Source organism: Pelodiscus sinensis, chromosome 12 (genome assembly GCF_049634645.1).
Source record: "Pelodiscus sinensis isolate JC-2024 chromosome 12, ASM4963464v1, whole genome shotgun sequence".
In the NCBI taxonomy this organism is placed as follows: Eukaryota; Metazoa; Chordata; order Testudines; family Trionychidae; genus Pelodiscus; species Pelodiscus sinensis.
In genome coordinates, this window is record NC_134722.1 from 31,071,838 (window position 1) to 31,096,292 (window position 24,455).

The following is a 24,455-nucleotide window of genomic DNA, read 5'->3' on the forward strand; positions in this document are numbered from 1 at the left end:
GTCTTGACTGGGCTGCCCTTGACACATGGGCCCTGAGGAAGTGCAATCAGGACAGACCTCGGCCTGGCTGATCACACCACTCCTGAGGGGCTAGGTCGATTCCCTGCCCCAGGACCAGCCCTGGCTGCACTTACGGCTCACCTGGCAGAGACTGTCACCTCTCAGAGGGCCAGTGAGTGCGGTCAGGGGGCAGGGTGTAGGAGAGTAGGTCTCTGGAGGGCTGAGCGAGGGGGCGGGGGTGTTGGGTTGTGAGGGGGAAGGAAAATCTCTGTCTTGGGGTGCTAGGGAGTGGGGGTTCTGTGTGGGGTGCTGGGTAGTTGTGGTGGGGCTGTGGACAGTGTGGTAGTGTGCAGGTGCTGAGCATTTGTGGCAGGGTTTGTGGGACCCTAGACACAGCAGATCCAGAGGGGGCTGTTTCAGTGTTAGGCAGGGGATATGTGCAGCATGGGGTGGGGCATGCTGGCAGCACAGGGCTGGGTGGGTTGTTGTAAATAGTGCCAGTTGTAAATAGTGCCCTCATCCTGGGGTGGAGGAGCAGGGCTGTCCCTGCCATGTCATGACCCTGGTCGCCCTCTTGATCCACAGAGTGATTCTCCGGTGCCATGCTCCATTGCCCCTATGGGGGCTCACAAATACGTTTGGCACTGGGCCCACTAAAGATGAATCCAGCCCTGAGTGCTCCCCATCCTGGAAGCATGGCCTGCTTCCCTTGTTCTGAAGTGTATCATTTGCACTTAGCCATATTCAACTACATATTGTTTGCTTGTTTCACAAACAAGCCCGATCGTTCTGTAGTGTCCTATTGTCCTGGGGTTTGTGTGCTGCTGTACATCTGCCTCTGTCAACTGTATTCTTAGGATGTTTCTTTGAGACTGCCAGTATTCATTTTTCAGTGATGTAATCAGTCCTGTGTGTGACAGATCCCGTCTCAGGGTAGGACTACGCTATGGTGACTGTACTGCCATAGCTGTGTCACCATAGCTATGCTGGCATAGTCCTGTAGTGCAGAGAGAGCCTCCACTGGTAGAAGGGGTTAGTCTGTTGGGCTACAGCTCTTGAGCAAAAAGGCACGTGTGGGACACCTCCTTTGATCTTGCGTTCTAATAACTTGTGTATGTTTGTGTCCAAAAACAATGCTTCAAGGCTTTTCTCTGGAGTGTCTGCTGCTGCCACCCCAAACTGGGTGCGTTCTTCACTAAAGTGACTCCTGATTTGCACTAGCTAGCTGGCCCAATATGTTTTAACATCTTAGTGGTTTTTCAGGCAGCCATAATTCTAGGGAGATATTTTGTATTGTGTGAAAGATGAGGGATGAAAAATATAATAGTTTGTAATAAATAAATTGCAGAATATACTGTCAAAAATCAAGTAAAAAGTCTCCTTGGTTTCAGCAGAACTGTCTGTGTCACATAAATTAAACTGTTGAGTGCCTTGAGATATATGATTTATATGCCACAAAGGGGAACAGGCTGAGGTATACTCTGTTCACAAAGGTTTAGGCTGGTAAAGTTTGAAAGTCAGTTTGACTAATGAGTTCCCACTCTTGTTAGGAAACACTCAGAAGTATATGAGGAAACCCTTTTTGAAACAAGATTTTCTTTTAATAATTTGTAGGTTATTGCACAGCTGCTTCGTTGTACAAGGAATGAATTGTACAATGTGCTGCTTGACATCAATATAGGGTCTGCAGGCCAAGTCCACCTCTGTGACCAAGGCCTGGACTCCACTTAAAAGTTTTGCTGGCGTATCAAAGTCAGCTGGGGGAGAGAGGGATTGTGGAAAAAAAATTACATCCTTAAGTGATATAACTATGTCTGCAAAAGCCTTAGATTAGGTGTTCAGGAAAATGGTATAGGCTACAGTGTCAAAAGAACTCTTTTTCTGATATAATCAGCATCTCTACTAGGCAGGTTTGCCTGTATAGCTATTTATTTATTTAAAATATTTTACCCCAGCTCTCTATTTAAAATATTCGAGGCGGCTTACAACATTTTTAAAAACACAATAAATAAATGAATGTCAAGTAAAATGCAAGACCCCAAAGTGGAGGGAACATAAAACCTCCTAAAGCACGTCAAGAGGAGGAAGAGACACACACACACACACACACACACGTCAAGAGGAGGAAGACACACACACACACACACACACACACACACACACACACACACACACACACACGCGCGCACACACCAATAAAAGCACTGGTACAAAGGGTGACAAACCCTTTCTAATGTAGGCAAGGCCTGAGCTCAGTTTGGTGCATGGATCAAATTTGGAGAGAGCATTAGGCCACTTGTTTTTGTCAGGATTAGTGACAGACTTCACCAGGCCCTTGGCAATATTTGGGGGTGGGCTTGGTTCTGGGCCCCCTGAAGGGGTAGGGTTAGTGATAGCCCCTGTGCGGGACTCCAGTGATGATTTAAAGGGCCAGCGGGTTCCGGCTACTGCAGTGGTGGCTAGGCCAGGCCCTCTTTCTTCACCACCCCAGGCAGCAGCCCTGTTCTTTGTTTTTTATGCTGGTGCAGCCTGAGCTGTGCTGTTTTCCCTGATTTGTGCTCAGCTGTCCTTGGTCTCCTGTGGGTGTTTGTGATAGGCCGAAATAGTTGTGGAATAAGGAATACCCTGAACATGCTCTTTTCCCCCCAGCATGGTCTCGTCTGGGGGTCCAATTTGCAGCGGTCTGAGCCACCTACTCCAACTATATGACTGATTGGGCTCCTTCTGTAGTGGAGGACAACTATGTGACCAGCTCTATTCTAACCCTCTGACACCATGATTTCTTACAAATGTGTCTCAAAGTAGGAAAAGTATATCTTTCAGTAGCCCTAAGTATTTGTAAGGCACCCATCATAGCCTAAAAACAGCTATTAAGGATTATATGGCAGGTATATCCATGGAATCTTGTGAGACTGAATTTAATGCAGAATCCATTTACATCACTAAAGCTAAGAGGAAACATATAAATAGACTGTAAAATAAAATGCATTGGCATCTATTTTGCTTACTTGATCATCTATTTGTCCACTCAGAAGCTGTTGCCTGGAGGGGTATGAGGGACACAGGGAACTAACTTGATCAAATTCTTTTTGGGGTGGTGAGGATTTTGTTCACAAGATCCCTTAGGATTGTGTTGTATTTTAATTCACATACCTAGAGATTGTAATGGATGAGTTTTGTAACATAGAAAAAGCAAAGGGGGCATTTTTAAAATGAAATGGGTTATTGTTGCCATGTAAATGCTTTGGAGAACATAGATAAACCACAAAGGCTGTTTAAATGATGTTGTGTGTGCTGCTGGGGTTGCATCTGGGCCAATGCATTGTAGGGGAGACACCAGTTCTCTTTGTTTCTGCAAATGCAACTCATTTAAGTAGCCTTGGGTCTTGCCCTATCACAGGAGTTGTGCTGATTGGGCAATCACTGGCTGGTCATTTGCTTTAGCTCCACCAGCACTGATGCCTATGTCTAGACAAGGTGTTCTGTGTTCTTTTTATTAGGCATCGAGAGCTTTTATTTAGCCACTAAATTATTTTTATTTAAACATTGCATGAACCTGCTGTGAGCTGCAGCCTACCACAGGTCTGCTCTACATCCAGCAGTGCACAGCTCCGCATTCCAAAATGGAGAATGACCCTTGGTCTCTGCAGCTGCTCCCTGCATCCTTGTGTAACCATAGCACCCGCTCCAATTTGATTGTGAAATGCTCAGGGAGATTAGAGAGCTGAAATAACCAGAAAACTCAATAGTAATGGGGGATTTCAATTATCCTTATATCGTGTACTGGGTACATGTCACCTCAGGACAAGATGCATAGGTATAATTTCTAGACACTGATTGACTGACTGCTTCTTGGAGCTGCTAGTTTTGGAACTCAGAAGGGGAGAGGCAATTCTTGATTTTGTAGTAAGTGGCTCACAGGATGTGATCCAAGAGGTCATAGTGATCATAACACAGTTAAATTTAACATTCTTGTAGGGAGGGAAACACTCCCCCCCCCCCCCCCAAATCCACTACAGTAGCATATAACTTGAAAAAGGGGAACTACACAAAAATAAGAAACCTATGTCCGCAAGCTGCATAGAAAGTTTTGAAAAGGACCTTAATAGAGACTCCAACTACGTGTATGCTCCCCCGGTGTCCCACAATATGCCCCCATGGCTAACCAACAGAGTAAAAGAGGTTGTTAGAAGCAGTCAGGCACCCTTTACAAACTGAAAGTCAGAGCTTACCCTGGCAAGTTAAGTACAAAAGTATAATTGGGCAGGCCAACAACGAAATTGAAAAGCTAGTAGCAAAAGACAGAAAAATGTATAGCAAATATTTTCAAATATATCAGAAGCAGGAAGCCTGCTACACAATCCGTAGGACTACTGATCAACTGAGATGCTACAGAAGCGCTCAGTGAAGATAAGGCAGTTGCAGAGAAATTAAAAGGAATGCTTCGCTGTTGGCCAGTATGATCAGGGGTGCAACCACATGCTCTGAGAGTCCCTAAGCCTCTGACTGCCAGAAGCTGGGCCTGGACAACAGGATATGGACCATTCAATAATTACCCTGTTCCAGTCATTCTCCCTGAGGCACCTGGCATTAGCCACTATCAGACAGCAAGATACTAGACTAGATGGACCATTGCTGTGACCCATTATGGCAAGTCTCGGGGCCATTCCTGAGTGTAAACAAGGCTGTAAAGATAAAAACAACTAGTGAAGAAAGATTTAACATATAATCACATTAAAAAGTGGTCAAAGCTTAAATCTCCCTTACTTCCAAGATTGTAAACTGGGACACAATGTTTCTTTTAGGGTGACAAAACACTAAGTACTTGTGGTGGCTAGTGCCCATTTTGGCTTCCCAGTGACACGGGCACATGTCTCTGAGGGGTTTGTTTCCAGTCACATGCTACTCAGAATGAGTTTCTCATCCGTCCCTGAAAAATGTTTGAGTTATGGAAGAATCCCTCTTTTCATTTAAATGAAAAGCCAACACATGAAAGAAGTTCATGGGCTACTAGGATATAACATGAAACCCCCAGACTGTGGCAGTAAAATCAAGCCCCAGGGTTTCTCTACCCAAGCTGCCCAGTTCAGAACTATGTTTGGATACAGAAATACAGCCCCTGCTCCCAACATGTGGGTGCCTTTCTCTGAAGTTGTGCTCAATTCATTATGGAGACAGGGCCCAGATGCAAAATTCAGATCCAGATTCTGACTCCAGCATCTTCTTCCCTAAGGTAAAGAGTGTTCATGGGCTCAATTGTGGAGTGACTCCATCTCTGCTTTTTGTGTACATATACATGGTGCATGTAAACAAACAGGCCCTTTCTCACCTGCCTCCTTCCTCTAATTATTGCTTGCATAATGGAAGCTTTGCACAAGCACTGTGCTGTATCTGCATCTAGTGTTGTGTGCAACCAGACCCTTCTCATGCTGTTTTCCCCCAAATCCCCTTAATTAAAAAGAGCCCCAAATAAACAAACAAATAAATTGAATAAATACTCCAGGTTTGTTTTTGAGCTAGCTCTTATTAAAAAAGCCAGTCAGCAGCACTGATGAGAAGCTCAGGTGCATTTTCCAACAACGGACATCTCCCCTAATGCAAGCCACATTTCTTTTGTACAAGTGCAATGGATAGTCTCCAGAATGGATATGAAAAGTAATAAGAAACTGTATGATTTAGTGATGACCTTCCCAGTGTCTGCTTTGAACAGACTTATGTGTGTAGTCAGGAGCGGGGCTGTTTTCAGCCATCAAAGCATTTAGCAGCGTTTGCAGTCTGTTGTTTACACTACTCTCCTGTACTATATTTTTTTTCTGAATACAGTTTAACTATTACACTACCCCTGTGATGAGTACTCTTTTCATTTGGGGTGGCAGCAGCAGACACTCTAGAGAAAAGCCTTGAAGCATTGTTTTTGGACACAAACGTACACAAGTTATTAGAACGCAAGATCAAAGGAGGTGTCCCACTGTCTTCCTTTCAATGCTTCCATTGTGTTTGTATACTGAAGCCTGCTAGAGAGCTGGAACTGGAGAGGGGGGAGAAAGAGAGAGAGGGGAAAAAAAACCCTTTGCACAAAGGTACTTGTCACTGAGAGAAGCCCATAAAAGATGATGTGAGAAAAGACACCAGGTGGAGTATAAACCACCCTTATTGTTAAGAAATGCAAATAAAAATCCTCTTCTATATTAAAACTTTCTCACTTGTCATTTCTTAGGTGCTAAAGGAAAAAAACCTGATTATTGAAGTCATGGAGCTGTTTTATTTCACCTCACTTTTTATATGTAGCACACTGTATATGATGTTGACTTTAGTTATTTTTCTACTTTCTCAGCACATTATAATAGGAGTTAGTAAATTTTACCTCAGCAAAATACTCACCAGAAGAAAAACCTAAGGAGAAATGCTTTAAAAGAGCTTCAGGAGTTGGTCTTTTTACGCAATGTGTCATAGGAGGGGGATGTACTGCAAGTTCAGGTTATTTAGGCTGGAATGGGAGCCTCTTGGTTCCAAGGAAACGTTTAAAAAAAAATCTCACTAGTTCTATCACAGTCCTTCAGTTCCTGCTGGTGGAACACAGAGCTCCTGCCATGAGTTCTGCCGATGACCCTCCCCCCCTTCGGATTATACCCCCCCTTCAGATTACGCATCAGAGACTGCACCTACACTGAGCACCAAGCCAGACCCTGTGCACAGTTTGTCTTGGGAGGGGAGAACCCTGCCAAAACTGAGTCTTCCTGCTGACCTCAGCCTAGCCTTTGTCCATGAGAGCAATGGTAGTCACAATTTGTAGAGCTGTAACCATAGACTGGTAAACCCTTTAGGCAAGGGAAGCCCCTTGCCAGCATTCAGAATTTTGGTACTCAGTGCCCATCTTGCCTTTGTGTTTGAGATGGGATATATAGCTGTTGGAGTCTTCGGAGAGCAGACTTTTCCTTGGCCATCTTCATGACAGGAAGAGTATTGTGAGATGTTGTGCCACCTTCACCAAATGGATCAAGGTAGGCTCCAAGGACTGGACAGGGATTGGACACAAATTCCAGGACTTGTGAGATTTTTGAACCAGGGCCTACTAAAATCTTCTGATTTAGCCGATTACTTAAAAAATGTTGGGAAAGTCAATCTCTAAATGGCTGTTCCTCTGTAATAGATAGGTGTTTGGTAACAGAAGTGTCCTGTGGCCCATCTGTATTCAAACAGCATTCTTTGTCTCTTGTATATTCCCACCAGAGCCATCCCGTCCATAGGGGGCCCTGTGGCAACTGCCTCAACTATCCTATGGATGGGGCCCTGGGGATTATCTGGGGGCCTGGCACAGGAGCATGGGTCACCCCTTCCCTGTACTCACCTCAGCAGCAGGCGCTGGAGTGACTCAGCAGCCTGCTCTACTCTGACCCACTGCCCTTTCCTGACCCGCTGCACTCGGGTTCTGCAGGGGGCTGGGGCACTCTGTTTCCCGCTGCCAAGGTGCTCTGTTTCCCACAGCTGGGTGGCACACAGTGTGCCTGAAGAGGGTGGTGGGGTGGAGCCAGAGCCATCCCCAGACATAAGCAAAATATCTGGCTGTGTAGGGCTCCCTAAAATTTGGGGAATTGACCCCCTCTCCCTCTAAACTCCTCCATGTGTTCCTCTTGGCCTGCAGAAGGCTCCCTGCTTCCAGCCTCTTCAGCTCCCCTCCAGCCCCAGGGAAAACCTCCAGTCCCAGTAAGCTCTGTGTGTAGGGGAGAGGGGGGATGGAAGGGGCGGATTAAGAGGGGGAGGGAACAGGAGGGAAGCTCCAGGCCTCCCTGGCAGGAACTATGCAGAGTGGGGAAGGGAGGGAAGCCCCAGACCCCCAGCAGGAGCCACATACGGGAGGGAAGACCTAGGCTCCAGATTGGAACCATGCGGGGTGTAGGAGGGAGGGCAGTCCCAGGCCCCTGTCAGAAGCTGGGGGGCGGGGAGGGGGGAGAGATTGGGTGGTGCAGAGCAAGCTTCCAGGCCCCTTTGGTTCCCACTACCATGGTGAGTGCGGTAGTTTGCGGGGGAGGGAAAGGGGTTGCCCCAGGCCCTGCACCCCCCTAGGGATGGCCCTGATTGCCATCTAGCTACTTGTCAGGTTACTGCACATGGTGAACTGATAGGAAGCCTGGAGTGTTGACATCTACACTAGCTGCGCCAAGTCATCCAAGCAAAGAGGTACAGGAGGATACCAGTGTGAAGACCAATGCCCCATGGGCCTAAAAAGCTTTCTCTCAAAGAAAGCACTTCAAATGCACCAAGACTTTGATTACCTCAGAGCTGATTCTAGGACAGCCATAACTGAAAATAATGCTTCAGTTTTTGGGTAGCGCTAGGGAGAACCAGGATCAAGGCAACAGAACTCACACCGCCATGAGTGCTTTCTGGACGCATCTCTCTGAATCTGAATGTGAACGTGCTCATCTGCGATAGATCTCTTTCTACTGCACAAGCACTGTTTGAAGTTGCTGATCATCTTGCTTGACTCCAGAGCTTATGGGGATCACCAAAATAAATTGTATTGTACAAGAGAGACGGCTCCTGAGATGCTGTTCCTTGCTGCTTGTGGTCTAGAGGAAGCTGACTGAAAGGTATTCAAGTTGGAGGTATGAAGTGCTTTTTGAGTGTGATCACCTCTGCTGTGAGTGTGTGTTTGGCTCAGGGAGACTCACGATCTTTCTGACTACCACTACAGCTCTTGGGGACAACAAAACCTTTAGCGATTGGGGAATTCTACTTCTCATGCTGTCAAGCTGAGAGCTGGGGACAGGTCTCCTGTTCTGGTGGCATCTTTAGAGATGTAAACATGATTTCTTCCTTATGTGAATCAGCCACTTTCACTGCAACTCAGCTTGCATTCACCAATGTGATGGTAGAAGTGGGCATGATTTAAATTTTTCTGTGTACGAGGAATACTCAGAGCATCTCCTTCCCTTATGTACTTTTTTCCCCCGCTCCAAAAGAGAGACTGGTTCTGGATCTGTGCAGAAGCAGCCAATAAAGAAACCATTTGAGTGAGAGTGTTCATGACACCGCTCCACTAGGACCACACCTGAGATCAAGACTGGACTAATCTTTAGTAAGAGAAAGGTTTAAAAAAGAAATGAGGAAGTGAGACAAAAGTGAGGAAATCTAAAATCCATAGACTCATTTTGGAAGCTAGTTGACACAATCACAGAAGACATGCATAATCCAAGCAACAAAAGGAAGAGAAAAGACAAAGGGGAAAAACAATGTGGTTAAATGGCACAGTTCCAAAGATTATTCAGGTCAACTAGATGTCTCCTTCAGTGAAAATCTAACTGTAGAGCTAGAAAGACACATGAACCATGAAAGATGAAATAATTAATGGACAGAAATTAGAGGGCTAGGAATTCAAAGTACAAATACACAAGGATATGAAATCATATAACAAGAAATTGTTAAATACATTAGGCAGAAGAAGGCCATGAAAGCACTGGAGAGGTGGCTGCGTTAGCAGGGAGCAAAGGGACAATTAAGGAGGACCAGGGCATTGCAGAGAAAGAGTGTGCTTTTTTGTGTAGAGGTCTTTACTACAAAAGAGATCCGAGAGAAAACATCTTTGGAGCTACTGGCAATCTATTCAGACCGAGGTATCTAAAGAAAAGGATGCTGCATATAGTAGAGTGATCAGCAAGGGGTTGACTGGTTTAATCAGAGTATTATGGATTGGAACCATGCTCTAGCCCTCTCTTACTTCTTGTTTGGTTGGTATTTATTTCCCCTGTTTGTTATTTAGTGGAATAAAGCAGCTTGTTCCCATCTCAGTCTGCAGTCCTAAACGGCGAGTATGTTTCTTGTGCACTGAACTGTCCCTTTAAAAACTGCAACAAAACGATAAATTAAACTGCAACAGGTTACCAGGACCTGAGATGGGACTAAATATAGTCAAGAGTTTTTCTATAGGAACTAAGAAGTGGCTGAGCTGCTAACAAAAATATCCACTCTCCCACTAACATAGTGATAACACCACAGAACGGGAGGGTAGTAAATGTTGTGCCTGACTTTAAAAAGTAACTAGAGGTGTTCCTAGAAATTAGATAAGTGGACTTTGCGTCGGTACTGGGGAAAATGGTTGAAATGATCATTAAAAATATAAGGGGAATTGAAAAAGATGGGCCTGATATGATGGGGCAAACCAGTGTGATTTCTCTAACTGAAATTTGTGCCCCACTAATTCACTAGAACTCCTTGAGCACACCAAGAAACTTGTGCAAAAAGGAGAAATTATTTTCCATAATTTATTTGGGTTTTCAAAAAGCCTTAGGGTGGAAATGTGGAGAGCAGCACAGTGCAATCTCTGCCTAAATTACACTAGCCTGAGGCAGCTTTACCTCACACCTGCTCCACCAGCTTGCTCTGCCATTGAATTCTCCTGCCTAAGAAGAACCACCTTTTATTCAGGCCACATTCCTTCCAGGTACATCTGCTGCTTATACTATTTTGAATGGCATTCAGGTTCATGTTAAGCCTGAACTTCATTCATGCTATCTCATTTTGCATGACCATATGCAACCTAGTGATATGCACCCTATTATACTAGCCCTGATTTTTGCCTATATCCTGTAACTGTGCAACAAAACTAACTGTTGTTCAAATAATTAAAATAGGCACAGATTGTTTTAGTGTACAGTAGGTACTGCTCTGCACTTCCCTGCACACTTTTTAGGGGCATTAAAACAGCCTTCAGCATTGCAGACATGATTTCTCCCACTCCTACATATACATTTTTCTACTGCAAATATTAACATTAATTTTACTGTGCTGTTGTCAGTTGAAAGTAAATTCCCAGTGTGACCTTGTATACTACTTTCTTGGTGAGAGACATGTATTTCCCATACTCAACGTATTTACATTGTATCTAGATTCAAAAGGGTTTTTTATACACTGTGCAAGAGTATAGCACAGTCAGCACTAATTAAAAAAGCAATGAATAATACTTTACGTCATGACTTTCATACTTAAAGAATTCCACTGGGGTCACAGGGTTAAATTGGAGACCTTTTTAATCGTTGGTACAGCTTTATGAATGGTGTACTTTACTCTGATGGTTTTACTAGACGTCACTACTTAACATACATTTGACTCCTTCAGAAAAAAAACAAAAGGCTTTGTGTGACTCAAAGACCCTGCGGTTATGAGGATCATTGTAATTCTGAGAGAAATCTGGAGGGCCTATTCAGTTTTTATACCATATACATATTCAAGCCAAATGACACTGAAGTCAATTGGAATTTGCCTGAGCCAAAACTGAATAAGAACCTCAAGAAGTAGCCCATAAAGATTAATTAATACTTTCCTTCCCTAGTTAAAGAATAATCATTATTAATTATTCCATCTAATATAATTGTTATTACTTAATTGTATTATTCAGTTCCTAGAGGTCCTATTAGGATAGTACTCTACACACATACACACACACACAGAGTTAGAAATAGTTTCTATTTACAGCCTAATATATGGACCATATCATATATATAGATTTTAAAGAGAAACACCTTATTTTCAATAAAATATATTCCTATATAACAAACTGTTGTTGAAAAATCATTACCTGTCATAATAAATCAGGACTCCTTTTTATCTCATTCAAAAGATTGACCCTCTTTATAACTCTGTGCCGGCTCGTGCTGAGTCCAGCAGCCCCTGTTCACAGTGGCCAGTCCTGTCCACCACAAACGGGGGCTGCTGCCAGAACAGCCTCTCTTTGCAGCAGCCAGGGGTGTCCGGAGACAGGGGATGCTGTTGGAGCAGCCCCTGCACACGTCCAGCCTGGACCACCGCAAACAGGGGCTGCTTGGCGGCGGCAGCCCCTATCTGCAGGGGGGCCTAGCTCCTTACTAGGACCCCAGTGGACAGGGACTGCTGTTGGAGCAGCCTCTGCCCACGGCAAGCCTCAAACCGCTGCGGACAGAGGCTGCTTCAAAGCACCCTCTCTTATTCCCCCCACTGCCTCTGATAGAGGCAGCGGGGGTGGCGCAGCAGGCGGCACTAAGAAAATGGTGTTTGAGGGAACTGTTTTAAGCCAGCTCCCCCCCATCACCAGCACCCCTCCTCCCCACCCCCTTTGCTGCTTCTCATAGAGGCAACAAAGGTGGGGAGGGAGTAGTCAATATTCCACTCGACTACCCGATATGTTTATCGGGTAGTTGACTACTGGCTAACATCCTTAATTCAGATGAAGCATAAAACACAAACTGGCAGAAAATAAATACAGGATGAACCTCTCTGGTCTGGGACTCTCTGGTCCAGCAAAGTGACAGGGCCACACATGTTGCTGGACCAAAGAGCCCCTGAATCAGAGAACACCGGGACCAGCTGGGAGTCTGGCAGCTGCGAGCTTGGCCAGGGTTGGGAGCAGAGGAAGTCTGGCAGCTGGAAAGCCGGCATAAGTTGGACTGGGGGGCCTATGGCAGGGGAGCCAGCAGCTGGAGCCTGGCTAGGATGGGAGCAGAGCCAGCACAGCAGCCAGGGGACAGGGAGCCCAGACAGGACCAGGAGCAGAGCCAAGCCAGCAGCCTGGGGCCACAGCTGGGGCCAGCAGCTGGTCAGTGGCCAGGAGGAGATCCCATCCAGAAGGCTGGCACCTCTCCCTCCCCAAGAAGAACCCAGAGGCTGGACCAAACTCCCTTCTTTGGGACCAGTCAGAGGGTGCTGCACCAGGGAAGTTCAAGCCAAGGGGCACATTCTGATACAGTAACTGACTTGTGAAGGAAGCACTTCTTTGAGTAAGTAAAGCTAGCAGAGTCTGTCCACATGAATGAGGATGGTACAGTAAGAGGTTCACATAGCTTGAATAAAGTACATGAAGCATTGAGCCTAATCCTGGTGGTAAAAGTTTCAAAGTGTAAGTAAAATAGAGGCATCTGAATGGATCTGAAACTAAAGATTATTGTAGTGCTTCCATATCAGAGTGTAGATGCATTTGGAGTTTCAGCAAAGTTATAATCAGAATCCCATGGCCTCTGTGGCAATGATAGCCATTCTGCAGCTGATTCAGATAAATTGAGATTTTTTTATTATTAATTAGATATGTAAATGAATAATGCAATCAGTGTAGTAGTCCCCAATTTATTTATTTTTCATAAAATTCAGTTTATTCTGTCTCCAAATTCTCAGTTTTCAGGATGCCCCAAATTGACATCTTTAGTTTTCAGAGTTAACAGTGTATGAACGGGGCATCTCACACTACTTTCACTGCATTAATTTGTACACCGTTCGTCTTTTTCAAACTTTTCTTCACAACCATGCAGGTTAGAAATATCTGATTCTGCGACACAATTTTTTCTAGTGCAAACTCCATGGCTGAAGGGAGTGGCATGTGACACAGAAGCCCTGGCTCTCTAAAATCCACTAGTTTGTAATGGAAATCAAATGCTTTATGAATGCTTAGGGGAAACAATGAAAGGATGATATGTTTATTTTCTTATTTCTATATTTCTAAATGGAATAGAGAGTCCTCAAAAGAACAATAGAGGTAGAAACAACCCAGGTCCCAGGTATGTATGTGTAATAGAGAGCATGTGAGAGGAAGGTGTCCCTTCTCTGACGCTGTTACCTTGGTTTAAAGGAATGGTACAAAGGTATCTAAAGACATACATGCAGTTCAATTGGAAAACAGCAGGCATAATTTAGCCCTCCACCCTGACAATGGTGGCCATCTATCCTTTATTTTAAGGGATAAAATAATTTGGGGACTGATCCCACAAGTTGCTGAGACCCTCCTGAGGAGTGCTGAGTTCTGTGAAAATGTAGCTCAGTAGCTTGAAGGAACTAATATCCCATATCAAATTAATGCAGGATGTATTTTGTCCCATCTATCAGAAATAATTATGCAAAGACCATATGTTGTTATAGGTATATAATTCCCTGAAGCTGTCATGATGTCTACACAGATAGACGCTGACACCATTTGTGAACTCATAGGGACTCTGCAAGGGCTCATGGACCAGCTGTGTCATGCAAATGGCTAAATTGGGACCTCATTTTTGTTTCAAGAGTTGAATGTTGTATTGCAGGGCATTTTTTTCCTCTCAAAATTGACCTTTTATTTCTTTGAAATGTATTATGTAGGTAGACACCGTAACCCTAAGTAAGTCAGAGTTTGATTTAGCTTAATAAAAAAGGCCAAGCTGGGAGGAAAATAGAACTGGTATTATAATTTCAAATTGCTTAATATCTGTCAGAATTTTCACAGGTGAGTCTCAAGCCCCAAGGAGTCTGATTGATCTAAATCTCTTCCTCCCCCTTCTCCTCCCAAAACAAGAAGCAGTCTTCAAAGGAACAAATACATACCAGAAGATATGGGCCAAATAAATTATTAAAATATATAAAAAGGAAGATTCAAAAAGAGATGCAAATTATTGGCTATTTGACAAGCAATTGATGCTGTTGCAATCACTGAACACTGCAATTCATGCATTTCCTTTGCTAGACGGATAAATAGTTGAAATAATCTGGAAAGCAAATCTCCCTCTCTTTCTCCATTATCCAGGGAACAACCAGCTATTAAATGTTTTAATTAATGTCTCAGTAGTGATTGTGATTGTGATTTGTAGAGTCATTTCTCATCAGAGTTTCACCACATATGTTCTGGAATCTCTAACTGAGATGAGCTCCAAGCACGTCTCCTCTGAAATCACTGTTTGAAAACACAGATGTAGATTGGAATTTTTGGATGGGGCCCATCTGGACCAATCCCTGTATAGTTTGAATAGTGGTTTGTAAAATAAAATTCTTGGAAATCTCCATTTTTTTCTTTCTCAAAACTTGAACTAGTAATCACACTGCTCTCCTTGTTTTCTTTTATCTCTCTTAGCTGAACTACAAGAATCTCAAGGGAGATGTGATTTTCATAAAATAAAAAAAATGACCAGCAGAAGGAAGGAAAAAAGTTTTTAATGACTCTAAAATTTCTTTTTACAAAACTGCAAGTTGTTTTTTTTAATGTGAAGCAATAGTACTGTCCCAAATGCTGGAAAAGGAAGAGAAAGATTTTGACACGTTATTTATGTATTTTAAAGGTCAATTGAGGCTTCTGTCCACCACTCTTGCAGATGGTGTGAATAATTTGTTTAATATTTCCAGGTATGAGTATATTCTGCATCTGTGATGAGAAGACACTATGTTACACTAGGGTATGAGAGCATTCATATGAAGATTTCTTTTAAACACTGAAAATATAGCGAAAGATTCCAGACCTATGGTCCTGGTGCAGGCAAAACTTTCAGTGGTCAATGAGACGTTAGCTTCTGAGAGCACACAGTAGTAGGTAATGAAAATGTTTGCTAAACTTATTTGGGTCCCTGTGGGCTAATTTTGTGAGGTGTGATGGCTATTAAGACTGGTGGGAGCTGATTCTCCAGTTCCTTATAGCTGCTTTGAGCTGACTCAGCTGTTGCTGCAAAGATGGCAGAATACTATGATTTCCTCAAGGGAATACTTCCAAAGTATGGGCACTTCCCCAGTGTTGAAGGGCCAGTCCCATGCCACAATCACCTTTGAAGCCACAGGCATACAAGGAAAGCGTAGGGTGAGTTGCTGGAGTACATTGCACTCCAGCCTCTTCTGGGCTGCTGCTCAGCCTTTTAGGGCAGTTTCTTCAGAACCTAAATTAGAGCACTGCCTGGGACTGTGGTAGTTTGGACCAAGGACTGCTCTAGTTCCCAGCCTGTCCCATAATCCAGGTATGCAAAACTGGCATCAAGCCACTTTTATCACCCACCCTGCCCAGTGTGTGCAATGAAATGACTTTAGATGGCATGGAGAACTGGGGACAAAGGAGGAAAACCTAAACTTAAACACTTTCAACAGATGCCCTCTATTCAAATGTGCAACCCCAGGGGCTGGTAGAGATTGGATATTTCCCACAGTCAGCCCTGAGGGGAAGAAAAATGTGGAAAGCTGCAGCTAAATGTGAGACATGCTGGGGATCCAAGTATGTTTAGAACATATAACTCCTTCCCAAACTTTCCTCACTACAACTGTATGAACTAGTCCCTCAGATTTAGCAAATACATTTCAGTTATTAGAAAGAGGCCTCCTTTGCCTTTCATGGGCTTTCTCCATGGCTCTGTGCTCTGCTGCCTGTGTCTGGCTGGAAGTGAAATGCACTAGAGCTGCTGCTCCTTTTTTTTTTTTTTTTTTTTAGACTCCAAAAGGATCTTTATTCCCTTTCATGTGCCGCCTCAGTCCAATAGGAATCCAGAGGCTGCCTGCAAGTGGTCTAATCTCAATGAGGTGTCAATCATGTTCCCTGGTGGGTGAAGTAAGGTCTTTTGTAACCGCCTCTGTCTTTGGGAAAAGAGAAGAGAGGAGAAAGACTTCAGCAGAGAGAGAAACGCAGGACCGTGCTGCAGAAGGGGAACCGAGATTTGATTTTGATTTTGCTTTAGCACAGGAGGGGGGAAAGTGGAGCACATGGATTTCTAAAGAGCGCTGGGATTTTATTAACGCCCCCCCCCCCCACTGGAAACAGTCAAATGAATCGTAATTGCAGATCAATGCAGAGAAATGGGGAAACTTCACTCGAAACATGGTTAGTTCTTTTCACTTGCTACTCCCGCAGCCCCTCTCCCTCTTGTTTGGATTTCATGTGTGTTTGCTGTGATGTTTATACCGGGGTCTAATGATCTTCCTTTATTCTTTCCCCCCCGTTCCACTTTCCCATGGACCTGCCTAGCTGCCGTTTGTAAACCCAGAGAAAGTCCAGAAGGTAGGGATGGCTCTGTGCTGCTAGCAACTTTCACAGCCCCTACCCCGCTCTCCCCCTCAAACTTTCTGCGGCGGGCTCGGTGGGCGGCTCCGGTTTCTACCCCAGGTGCGGGTCTCGTGCCCCCCCCCCCCCCGGCGTCGCGTGGTCCAGGCTGGGGCAGGCGGAGGACTCGTGCGCGCTGCTCCAGTGTGTGGCATTGTCTCTTGTGCTCCCGTAGGTGATAGTTTTGCCGTGAACGCCTCGCTGGCTCGGAAAGGGCTCGAGGACTGGATGGTGAAACAGAAATACTTCGGCGGCAGCGGCAGCAGCAGCGGGGGCAGCGGCACGGGACTCCTGCACGGCTGCCAGCACCGGGCTGTTTGCAGGCTTGCCAGCACCAGGGTATGTCAGTGCCTCGCGCGACCCCCCTCCCCCCCCAGCCGCTAAAAGCCAAAGCCCCTTTCTCCCAGGATCAGCTGTGCGAGGCTCTCCTCTGCCCAGATGCTGCTTGTAGAATCATAGGGCTGGAAGAGACCTCAGGAGGTCATCAAGTCCAGGGGCTGTCCGGGGGGGGGGGCTGCCTTCCTTGTGGGGAGCGTAGACTCCTAGAACAGGATCTGCTCTGGCAGAAGAGCCTGCTAGAAGTGCAAGCACCTGCCCGCTAGTTTGTGAGCAGGACGATTAGTACAAACCCCACTGCAAACAGGAACAAACAGGAAACCACTGGAATGCCTCCAGCTCCCAAAACCTACCAAGAGAGGCTACTGTCTGTGGCAGTGAGTTACTGCTGCACAAGCTGACTCCCTTGACAAGGAGTTCAGGAGAGCAGAGCCAAAAAAAAAGCCCTTTTACTACTTTCAAAAGGTGTTGTTGACTTATCTGCTCACACTGTTTGTGCACTGGTGATATTCTTTTAAAGGAGTTTTTAGCTTGCCACTTCCCAGCTCATCTCTGTGCATATTCTGCTTCAGGGAAGTGTGTATGTCCCACTTTGCCCCCCAATTCCTTCATGTGAAGTTTGGACAAGAGGGGACATGAAGGTTTTTTTCTTGATGCTGTCCTTTGAAACTCAAGGGAATGATGGGTTTCAGAAGCCAGTGATTCTATCTACTCTTTTAGAGTCTGATCCAAGACTCATTGAAGGGTAGGGAAAGACTTCCGCTGATTTCAATGTTTCAGATCAATCCCTTAAACTGGGTCAGTGGAAAAGTAACCCAAGAGATGAGGAGACTGTGCTTCTCAGTGCAGGAATGTGTGTCAGAAAGCACAGTCAGGGCAGCATCACCAAACATCCTGCAAAACACTTCTGTGTTTTTGAGTCTCATTTAATCATAAATGCTGTAGTTTTTACTTAACATCTGGACTTTTTTTTCTGTTGCTTGAGACATGAGAAATCTTGAATGGCTAAGACTATGCTGGGGTCTTAAAACCTTTCTCTTCTGCATAGGGGTCTTGAAATACAGAGACCTTCCACAATGGTAAAAGTTAAAAGTGACTTATACCAAATTCTTTAGTGGAGTGAGAAATAATTTGGAAATAGTTAGAGGCAAGGTAAAGAGCGCAAGATACTTTATAACTGATACTTATTATTGATGGACAAATTAATTTTGCTCACTATTAAACTCTCTCAGCCCTCATTGGTTTGGATGTTTGACTTAGTTGAGTTTTGTGTTGGAGAAAATGTGATGAGGAGCAGTGGGAAAGAGAATTTCTTATTTACAATAGTGTATGTATATCAACAAATAGTGTATACAAATTCTGCCTGTAATTATTCTTCAGATCTACTCACTTTTGTGAATCCAACTTTTGACCTTTGTGTGTTCTACCCAGAGCTTGCCGGTTATCTAGGAAAGAGAGCCTCAGATATAAACTGCATGCAAAAAGAAAGCATGGCTTTAAATTTCAGGAAAAACCTTGCAAATTCTAACAAGTTTTATGAAACTCAGTGATATTTTGAGATATTTGCAAAACTATTAACTGTGAGGTTTATTTATCCCTGTAATACAAAATAATTGTTTTTCTTTGTTAATTGAAAGACTCTTGAATTTAGCTAAATTATCCATACTTTTTACTGTCCTCTAAAATTAGTTAAATTTGAAATGCACTTGAATGCACTGTTCCATAGAGGGCATTGACTGTGCATCCTTACTTAGTTTGGTGCAGAGTGTTTCAAAATAATGGTGGCCTCTTGCTCTGTTGCCTGTTAATTGCTTTAATGCTATTGACCTCCTGCAGGAAGAGGGCTGTCATAGTTACACTAAAGTTCTTTAAAATATGACTTTTATGTAATATGGAAGGAGATAGTTCTACTCCTGTAGCAGAAACACATATGCTGTATGTATAGTCATTCTGATAAAAGTTTTGAAATCAAGGTTGCAAGACCAGTTCTAAGATCTATCTTTGATCCACTGATACACCAAAATATCATAGAAATGCAGGGCTACCAGGAACCTCAAAAGATCAACTAGTCCATCTGCCTAAACTGTTAAGTGGCCTGAAGACTAGCATCCTAGTTTACTTCCAGATGTAGAAGTGACTCAAGTTTGTAATCAATTTCATGGACTTCTATGTGACAATTGTACATATCCAAACAACACTGGACTGTTATACTTGAATCAGTCAATATTATTTATTTGAGCTTGTGCCTAGTTGAAAGTTTGGTTATCTGTTAATCTTTTAGTGAAAAATCATATTTTAGCAGTAATTTTATTGAAAAATCATATGTTCTTGTAGCTTGTGGTAGGAATAGATCAAACAGATGAGACTGTGGCTTCAGGGAAAGATCCAATTGAGTTTATATAAGGAATGTTTGTGCACTTTTAATCATCTTCTCTGAAGAATCTCTAAAAAGAACCATGATGATGATCTGTGTAGCATTTTGGGCCTGATTTTGTGAATTTTTGTCCATCTTCTCTTAGGTTTTGATGAGAGTTGAGACCTTTCAAACAGTTGTTCTGTGGAATTTTGGATTGTCCTGGTGAAAAATTGTTCATAATAGAGTACAATACATATAAATTAGGGCAAAAACCAGTTGCAGTCTGTTCTCAAGAACAGGACCACTAAAATGTCCTGCTTCATTTCTGTCATCCAAGGAAGCTGACACTGCATCAGGGGATTTATGTAGGGTTTTTTTAAGCAACAAGGAACAAGTAAAATTAGCAGAATAAAGTTTAGTATGTTCTCCTAAAATATAAGATTGAATGTACATGAGTTTCATAAACCAGTTGAGAGAAATATCTGTGTAAACTGAATCTAGAACTGTTTGACAGGAGCATGCATCAAAAATTCAAGAGCTGTTCTGTTACAGAACTGTAATTTAGAGTGTCTCCTGATTGGAACAAGCTGATTTCAGCTGATTTCCTGTCCCTCCTCCCTCCCCACTATTCATGAGGAGAAAACTAATTTAGTGTCCAACTATTGCCAAATGTATCAGTCCTCTGAGAAGGATGTCATAGTATGAAATTGTTGTAGGGCAAACAAGAGTAAGGCACTGCCTATGAAATATGCACTTTTGGGCTACGTCTACACTGGCCCCTTTTCCGGAAGGGGCATGTAAATTTCACTAGTCGTCGTAGGGAAATCCGCGGGGGATTTAAATATCCCCCGCGGCATTTAAATAAAAATGTCCGCCGCTTTTTTCCGGCTTTTAAAAAAGCCAGAAAAGAGCGTCTACACTGGCCCCGATCCTCCGGAAAAAGTGCCCTTTTCCGGAGGGTCTTATTCCTACTTCAAAGGAAGGAATAAGACCCTCCGGAAAAGGGCACTTTTTCCGGAGGATCGGGGCCAGTGTAGACGCTCTTTTCCGGCTTTTTTAAAAGCCAGAAAAAAGCGGCGGACATTTTTATTTAAATGCCGCGGGGGATATTTAAATCCCCCGCGGATTTCCCTACGACGACTAGTGAAATTTACATGCCCCTTCCGGAAAAGGGGCCAGTGTAGACGTAGCCGTGGTGTGTAAACCATCTTCTGTTCTAGGATCAGAACTCTGATCTCATTAAAGCATTGACACCTGCCCAGCAGGGGCTGCTGTGCTCTACATTTTTTAATCATTGTGTAGGCAGGGGTTAAATTGCAGCCATCCAGTTCCCTGACACTGAATGAAAGAAAAAAAGCAATATTGTGGCATTCTTAAAAAGGATGATGGCTTGAGTTATCTTCTATTTTTAATGCTAATTGAAACCACTAAGGCTATATATTAAAAGCCTTTTAGGGAAGTAGAATATATCTTTGTTGCTGCCTTACAAAGGAGTTAACTTCAGGCTGGAGAAAAAAGGGAAACGCTTCCTGTCACTGAGTGGATTATCCTTTATCATTTGTGGATTTATTCATCTTGTTTATTTTTACAAACTATTTCTGTAGACCACCATTATTTGAATTTTTTTTAAATGAAAAGCAGCTCTGTGCTAGAGCGGAAATTTTTAAATATAGCATTTACTTAATTCAATTTACTTTTATCTTCAAAGCCATAACAAATTTTACTAGTTTCTCACTTGAGTGTCTTGTCAAAATCGGAGTTCTAGGTTGAAAAAGCTGTCATTTTTAATTGCACGTATGAAGCCCAAACAAACTGGTACCCATGGAGCCAAGCTGAAAGTTATCAAGATTGGAAAACTAGGAAAGATTTTAAGTATATTGTTAGGTCCTTATACAATTCTTGATGTGCATGTTCTAGTCTTATTGACATCAGTGGGAGTCTCAGACCCTGACTGGCAACAGTACAGGATGAAATAGTAAGAGATATCACTGGTTTTAAGATTTGAGGCATGCTTTCCATATGTTCTATGGCTGTAACTTTCATTGACATTAATTGGCATTCCATGCATTGTTTGAGAAGAGAATAGGTTGAAGAGTGTCAGCTTGGATACTCTTCTAAAGAAATCTTTGTCTTTAAAAAAGGGATCTGTTTAATAGTGTGTGTTGTATGTGTATATAGTCATAGTCTGTATATCACACACATAGCTAGATCGTGTTTGCTGAATGAAAACATAAGTCCTTCAAAATCATTTTATGATTTATTGTCCAGATTCACAGTGTCTTGAAAGCCATTACAATAGTAAAGTTAACTTTTCAACAGCAAAAGCTTCAGAGGGGTAGCTGAGTTAGTCTTTAAGGTGCTACTAGTCTATTTGTTGTTTTGTACGTTTTTCCTGTTACAGACTAACAAAACATGTAGATGGTATCATGAGCTTTCATGGGCGCATCTGAAGAAGTGGGTTGTGCCTACAGAAGCTCATGATACCATCTACATGTTTTGTTTGTCTTTAAGGTGCTGCTAGTCTATTTATTGTTTTAAGTTTTTCAACACCAGTTAGTAATATTTTTGGAGGTCATCTCATGAGTAGATCTCTGTTTTGAGAGGCAAACCTTTTAAGTATATATCTATTGGAGAGTTTGTCTACCATATTGCTGTGTGACTACTTAAAATGTTCTTCTTTCTTCAACTTGTCTCCTGTCAAGTATGCATATATCTCATTGTGGGCATTTTGTAAATAATACACTATAATGACTTACAGAAACCTGGCTAAAAGTAAAAGTGGATTTATCAGTTTTAGGTGTTGGAATAATTAGGTATGCATGCATCAGGTGTGGTAGACCAAAACAAATTCACTTCAAGTTTTTTAATGAAAGCAGTGCCAACAAAGCAAGATGATTTAATGACTGGTGCACATAGTACATCTTGACAGTGCTGGTTTGAGAAAATTATAATATGAATATGAACAATCAAAGAATCTCTGCAAGTATTATTGTCATCATAATGACATTAGTGAATTTTCCAGTACTGTAGCAGAAAGCTGGATTCCAGGGGAATTATCCCTGAATGATACCAGTTGGTACAACTAAAAGCCACAATGCAGTAACCCTATGGAAATCTTTAAACATCCTGACATGGTTTCAAAGCTATGTGCTGGAGGTTAAATTGACATATGAATAAAATCATAAATTAAATATTTTGTATTTTGAAATTAGAAAGTTGACTTGCTTGAGCCATATGGAGGAGGTGATCAGAAGATGATCTGCATTTCATCTGGGCTTTTTCAAAGATACTTTAGATTAAATGTGGTGCAGTGTTAATTTGGGATGTTGATTGGGAAGCTAAATGGCCTGTGAACTTGCTGCAAACAAGCCTTGTTAAATCAATTTATTTGATCTCTTCAGAGAATGAAAAATATGCAAGTTAGAGGAACTGAGATGAAATATATTCTGTTTAGTATATGAGGGAGATCTAAATCTGAGTGACATGGGAAGGTTATGTCACATAGGCTTTCTAGTTATAGATAGCACCTCCTGGCTTTATTCAAGTTTAATTCTCATGAAAGAGAGGGGCTGTTTTATGGAATGAATTCTCTTCCTCTGGTAAATTAGGATGAAACATTACAGTGATGTTATATTCCATGTTGTCTTAAATGTAAATAATTTCTTCTGGTTTTTTTACTAAATCTTTTTGCTCATAGTAAAGATGAGAAATGTGTTACATGATTCTGGACATACGGAAATATTCTTTACACTAGAGTTCATTAACAGAAGGTTCCCCTGTAAGCTTTTTTTGTAAGATCTATAATAAGACCCAGGAGGAGCTAAGTAAGTGGATATTTGTAGTCACTCCTTGGAAGATGATCTCAGTTGACTTGAATGGTTGCTTTTGAACTGAGTTAGGAACAGAAGGAAGAGGAGTCACTTGAGTATTGAAACTGTGTAAGGGTGATATTTTTTTTCCTGAAGTGGGACATTATTGTTTAGTGATGATTTTTAAAACAAAACAGAATGTGCAGAACCTCCCACTACTTGGCCTTTATAGAAATTAATGTAGATGGGTTATGTTTCATTAATGTTCGTATCAAAACTTGGTAGAAAAGTAAATGACAGATGTTGAAATGTAAAACAATATTTTGGAATGATTCTTTGTAATATGTCATCTCTTCCCTATTCTCGTTGACCCCTGCCCTTCCCCATTTGTACTGAGTGAAAATACCTGTAACTTTGAGAGTCTCAGACTTTGTTGTGTATATATTACAGAATGCTTCAGCTCTGAAAAGTTTCTCTGGAAAAACAATGCCTCTTTACTTCATGTGTAAATTCAGTCCTATTTGTTAATGCACATGAGTAACTATGTCCACAAACTGTGTATATTTATTACTGACTTATGTGCTTAGGTAGTTTGTAGCTGCAGTTGATGAAGGTACACTTTAAAAAAATGTAGAGATGCAGAAAGCAGTCCTGTGCTTTTTCCACAACCATCTAGCTCTAGAGTGGCCCTGACATTCCTGTTGTTTGGATTAATGTCTTCTCCAGAAGAATGCCAATATGCAAATTACTTTGAATTGGACCAGACTTGGCAGGACCAACAAACTCATTTTCAGATGTTACCAATTTTGGATTTAAATCTGGTCATTAACCCATTCTGTCACTTGCAGTGAGAGTCCCTTGTGAATCCATGCATGTCCTCTGACGTGTGGAAAGGGGACTGCTTTTATTCTGAACAGTTTAATTTACAAAACTTCTAAAGTTCCTACATTTTCTGCCAACTAAGCTTAGGCTTTAGTTTAGCAAATGTATGCAGCATATGTAATATTAGATCTTAGATGGATTGGTATGTAGTCAGTGCAGTCTGTATGCTGTCCGTCCCCGAGAAATACTTTGTGTTTTGTGCTTATGATGGAATTTAATGCATTTGGGGCCATTACTGTGGCAGCTTTAATGGATTAAGTATATTGAGGTTCCCGTTTAAATTATAACTCCGTGA

At 42.6% G+C, this 24,455-nt stretch overlaps 1 protein-coding gene across 2 annotated transcripts in view; it reads left to right on the forward strand.

The window, feature by feature from the left end:
• Positions 1–16,195: 16,195 nt before the first annotated feature.
• The window catches only part of NKD1 (NKD inhibitor of Wnt signaling pathway 1), a 192,377-nt gene continuing 184,117 nt past the window's right edge, over positions 16,196–24,455 (forward strand). The window contains exons 1-3 of one of the 2 annotated variants that reach the window (XM_006121141.4): positions 16,196–16,558; positions 16,703–16,735; positions 16,953–17,116. In XM_006121141.4, coding sequence (XP_006121203.1) covers positions 16,534–16,558; positions 16,703–16,735; positions 16,953–17,116 — 222 coding nt within the window. In that variant the 5' untranslated portion in view covers positions 16,196–16,533. The remainder of the gene's footprint in view (positions 16,559–16,702; positions 16,736–16,952; positions 17,117–24,455) is intronic. The other variant, XM_006121139.4, reaches the window with a different exon arrangement.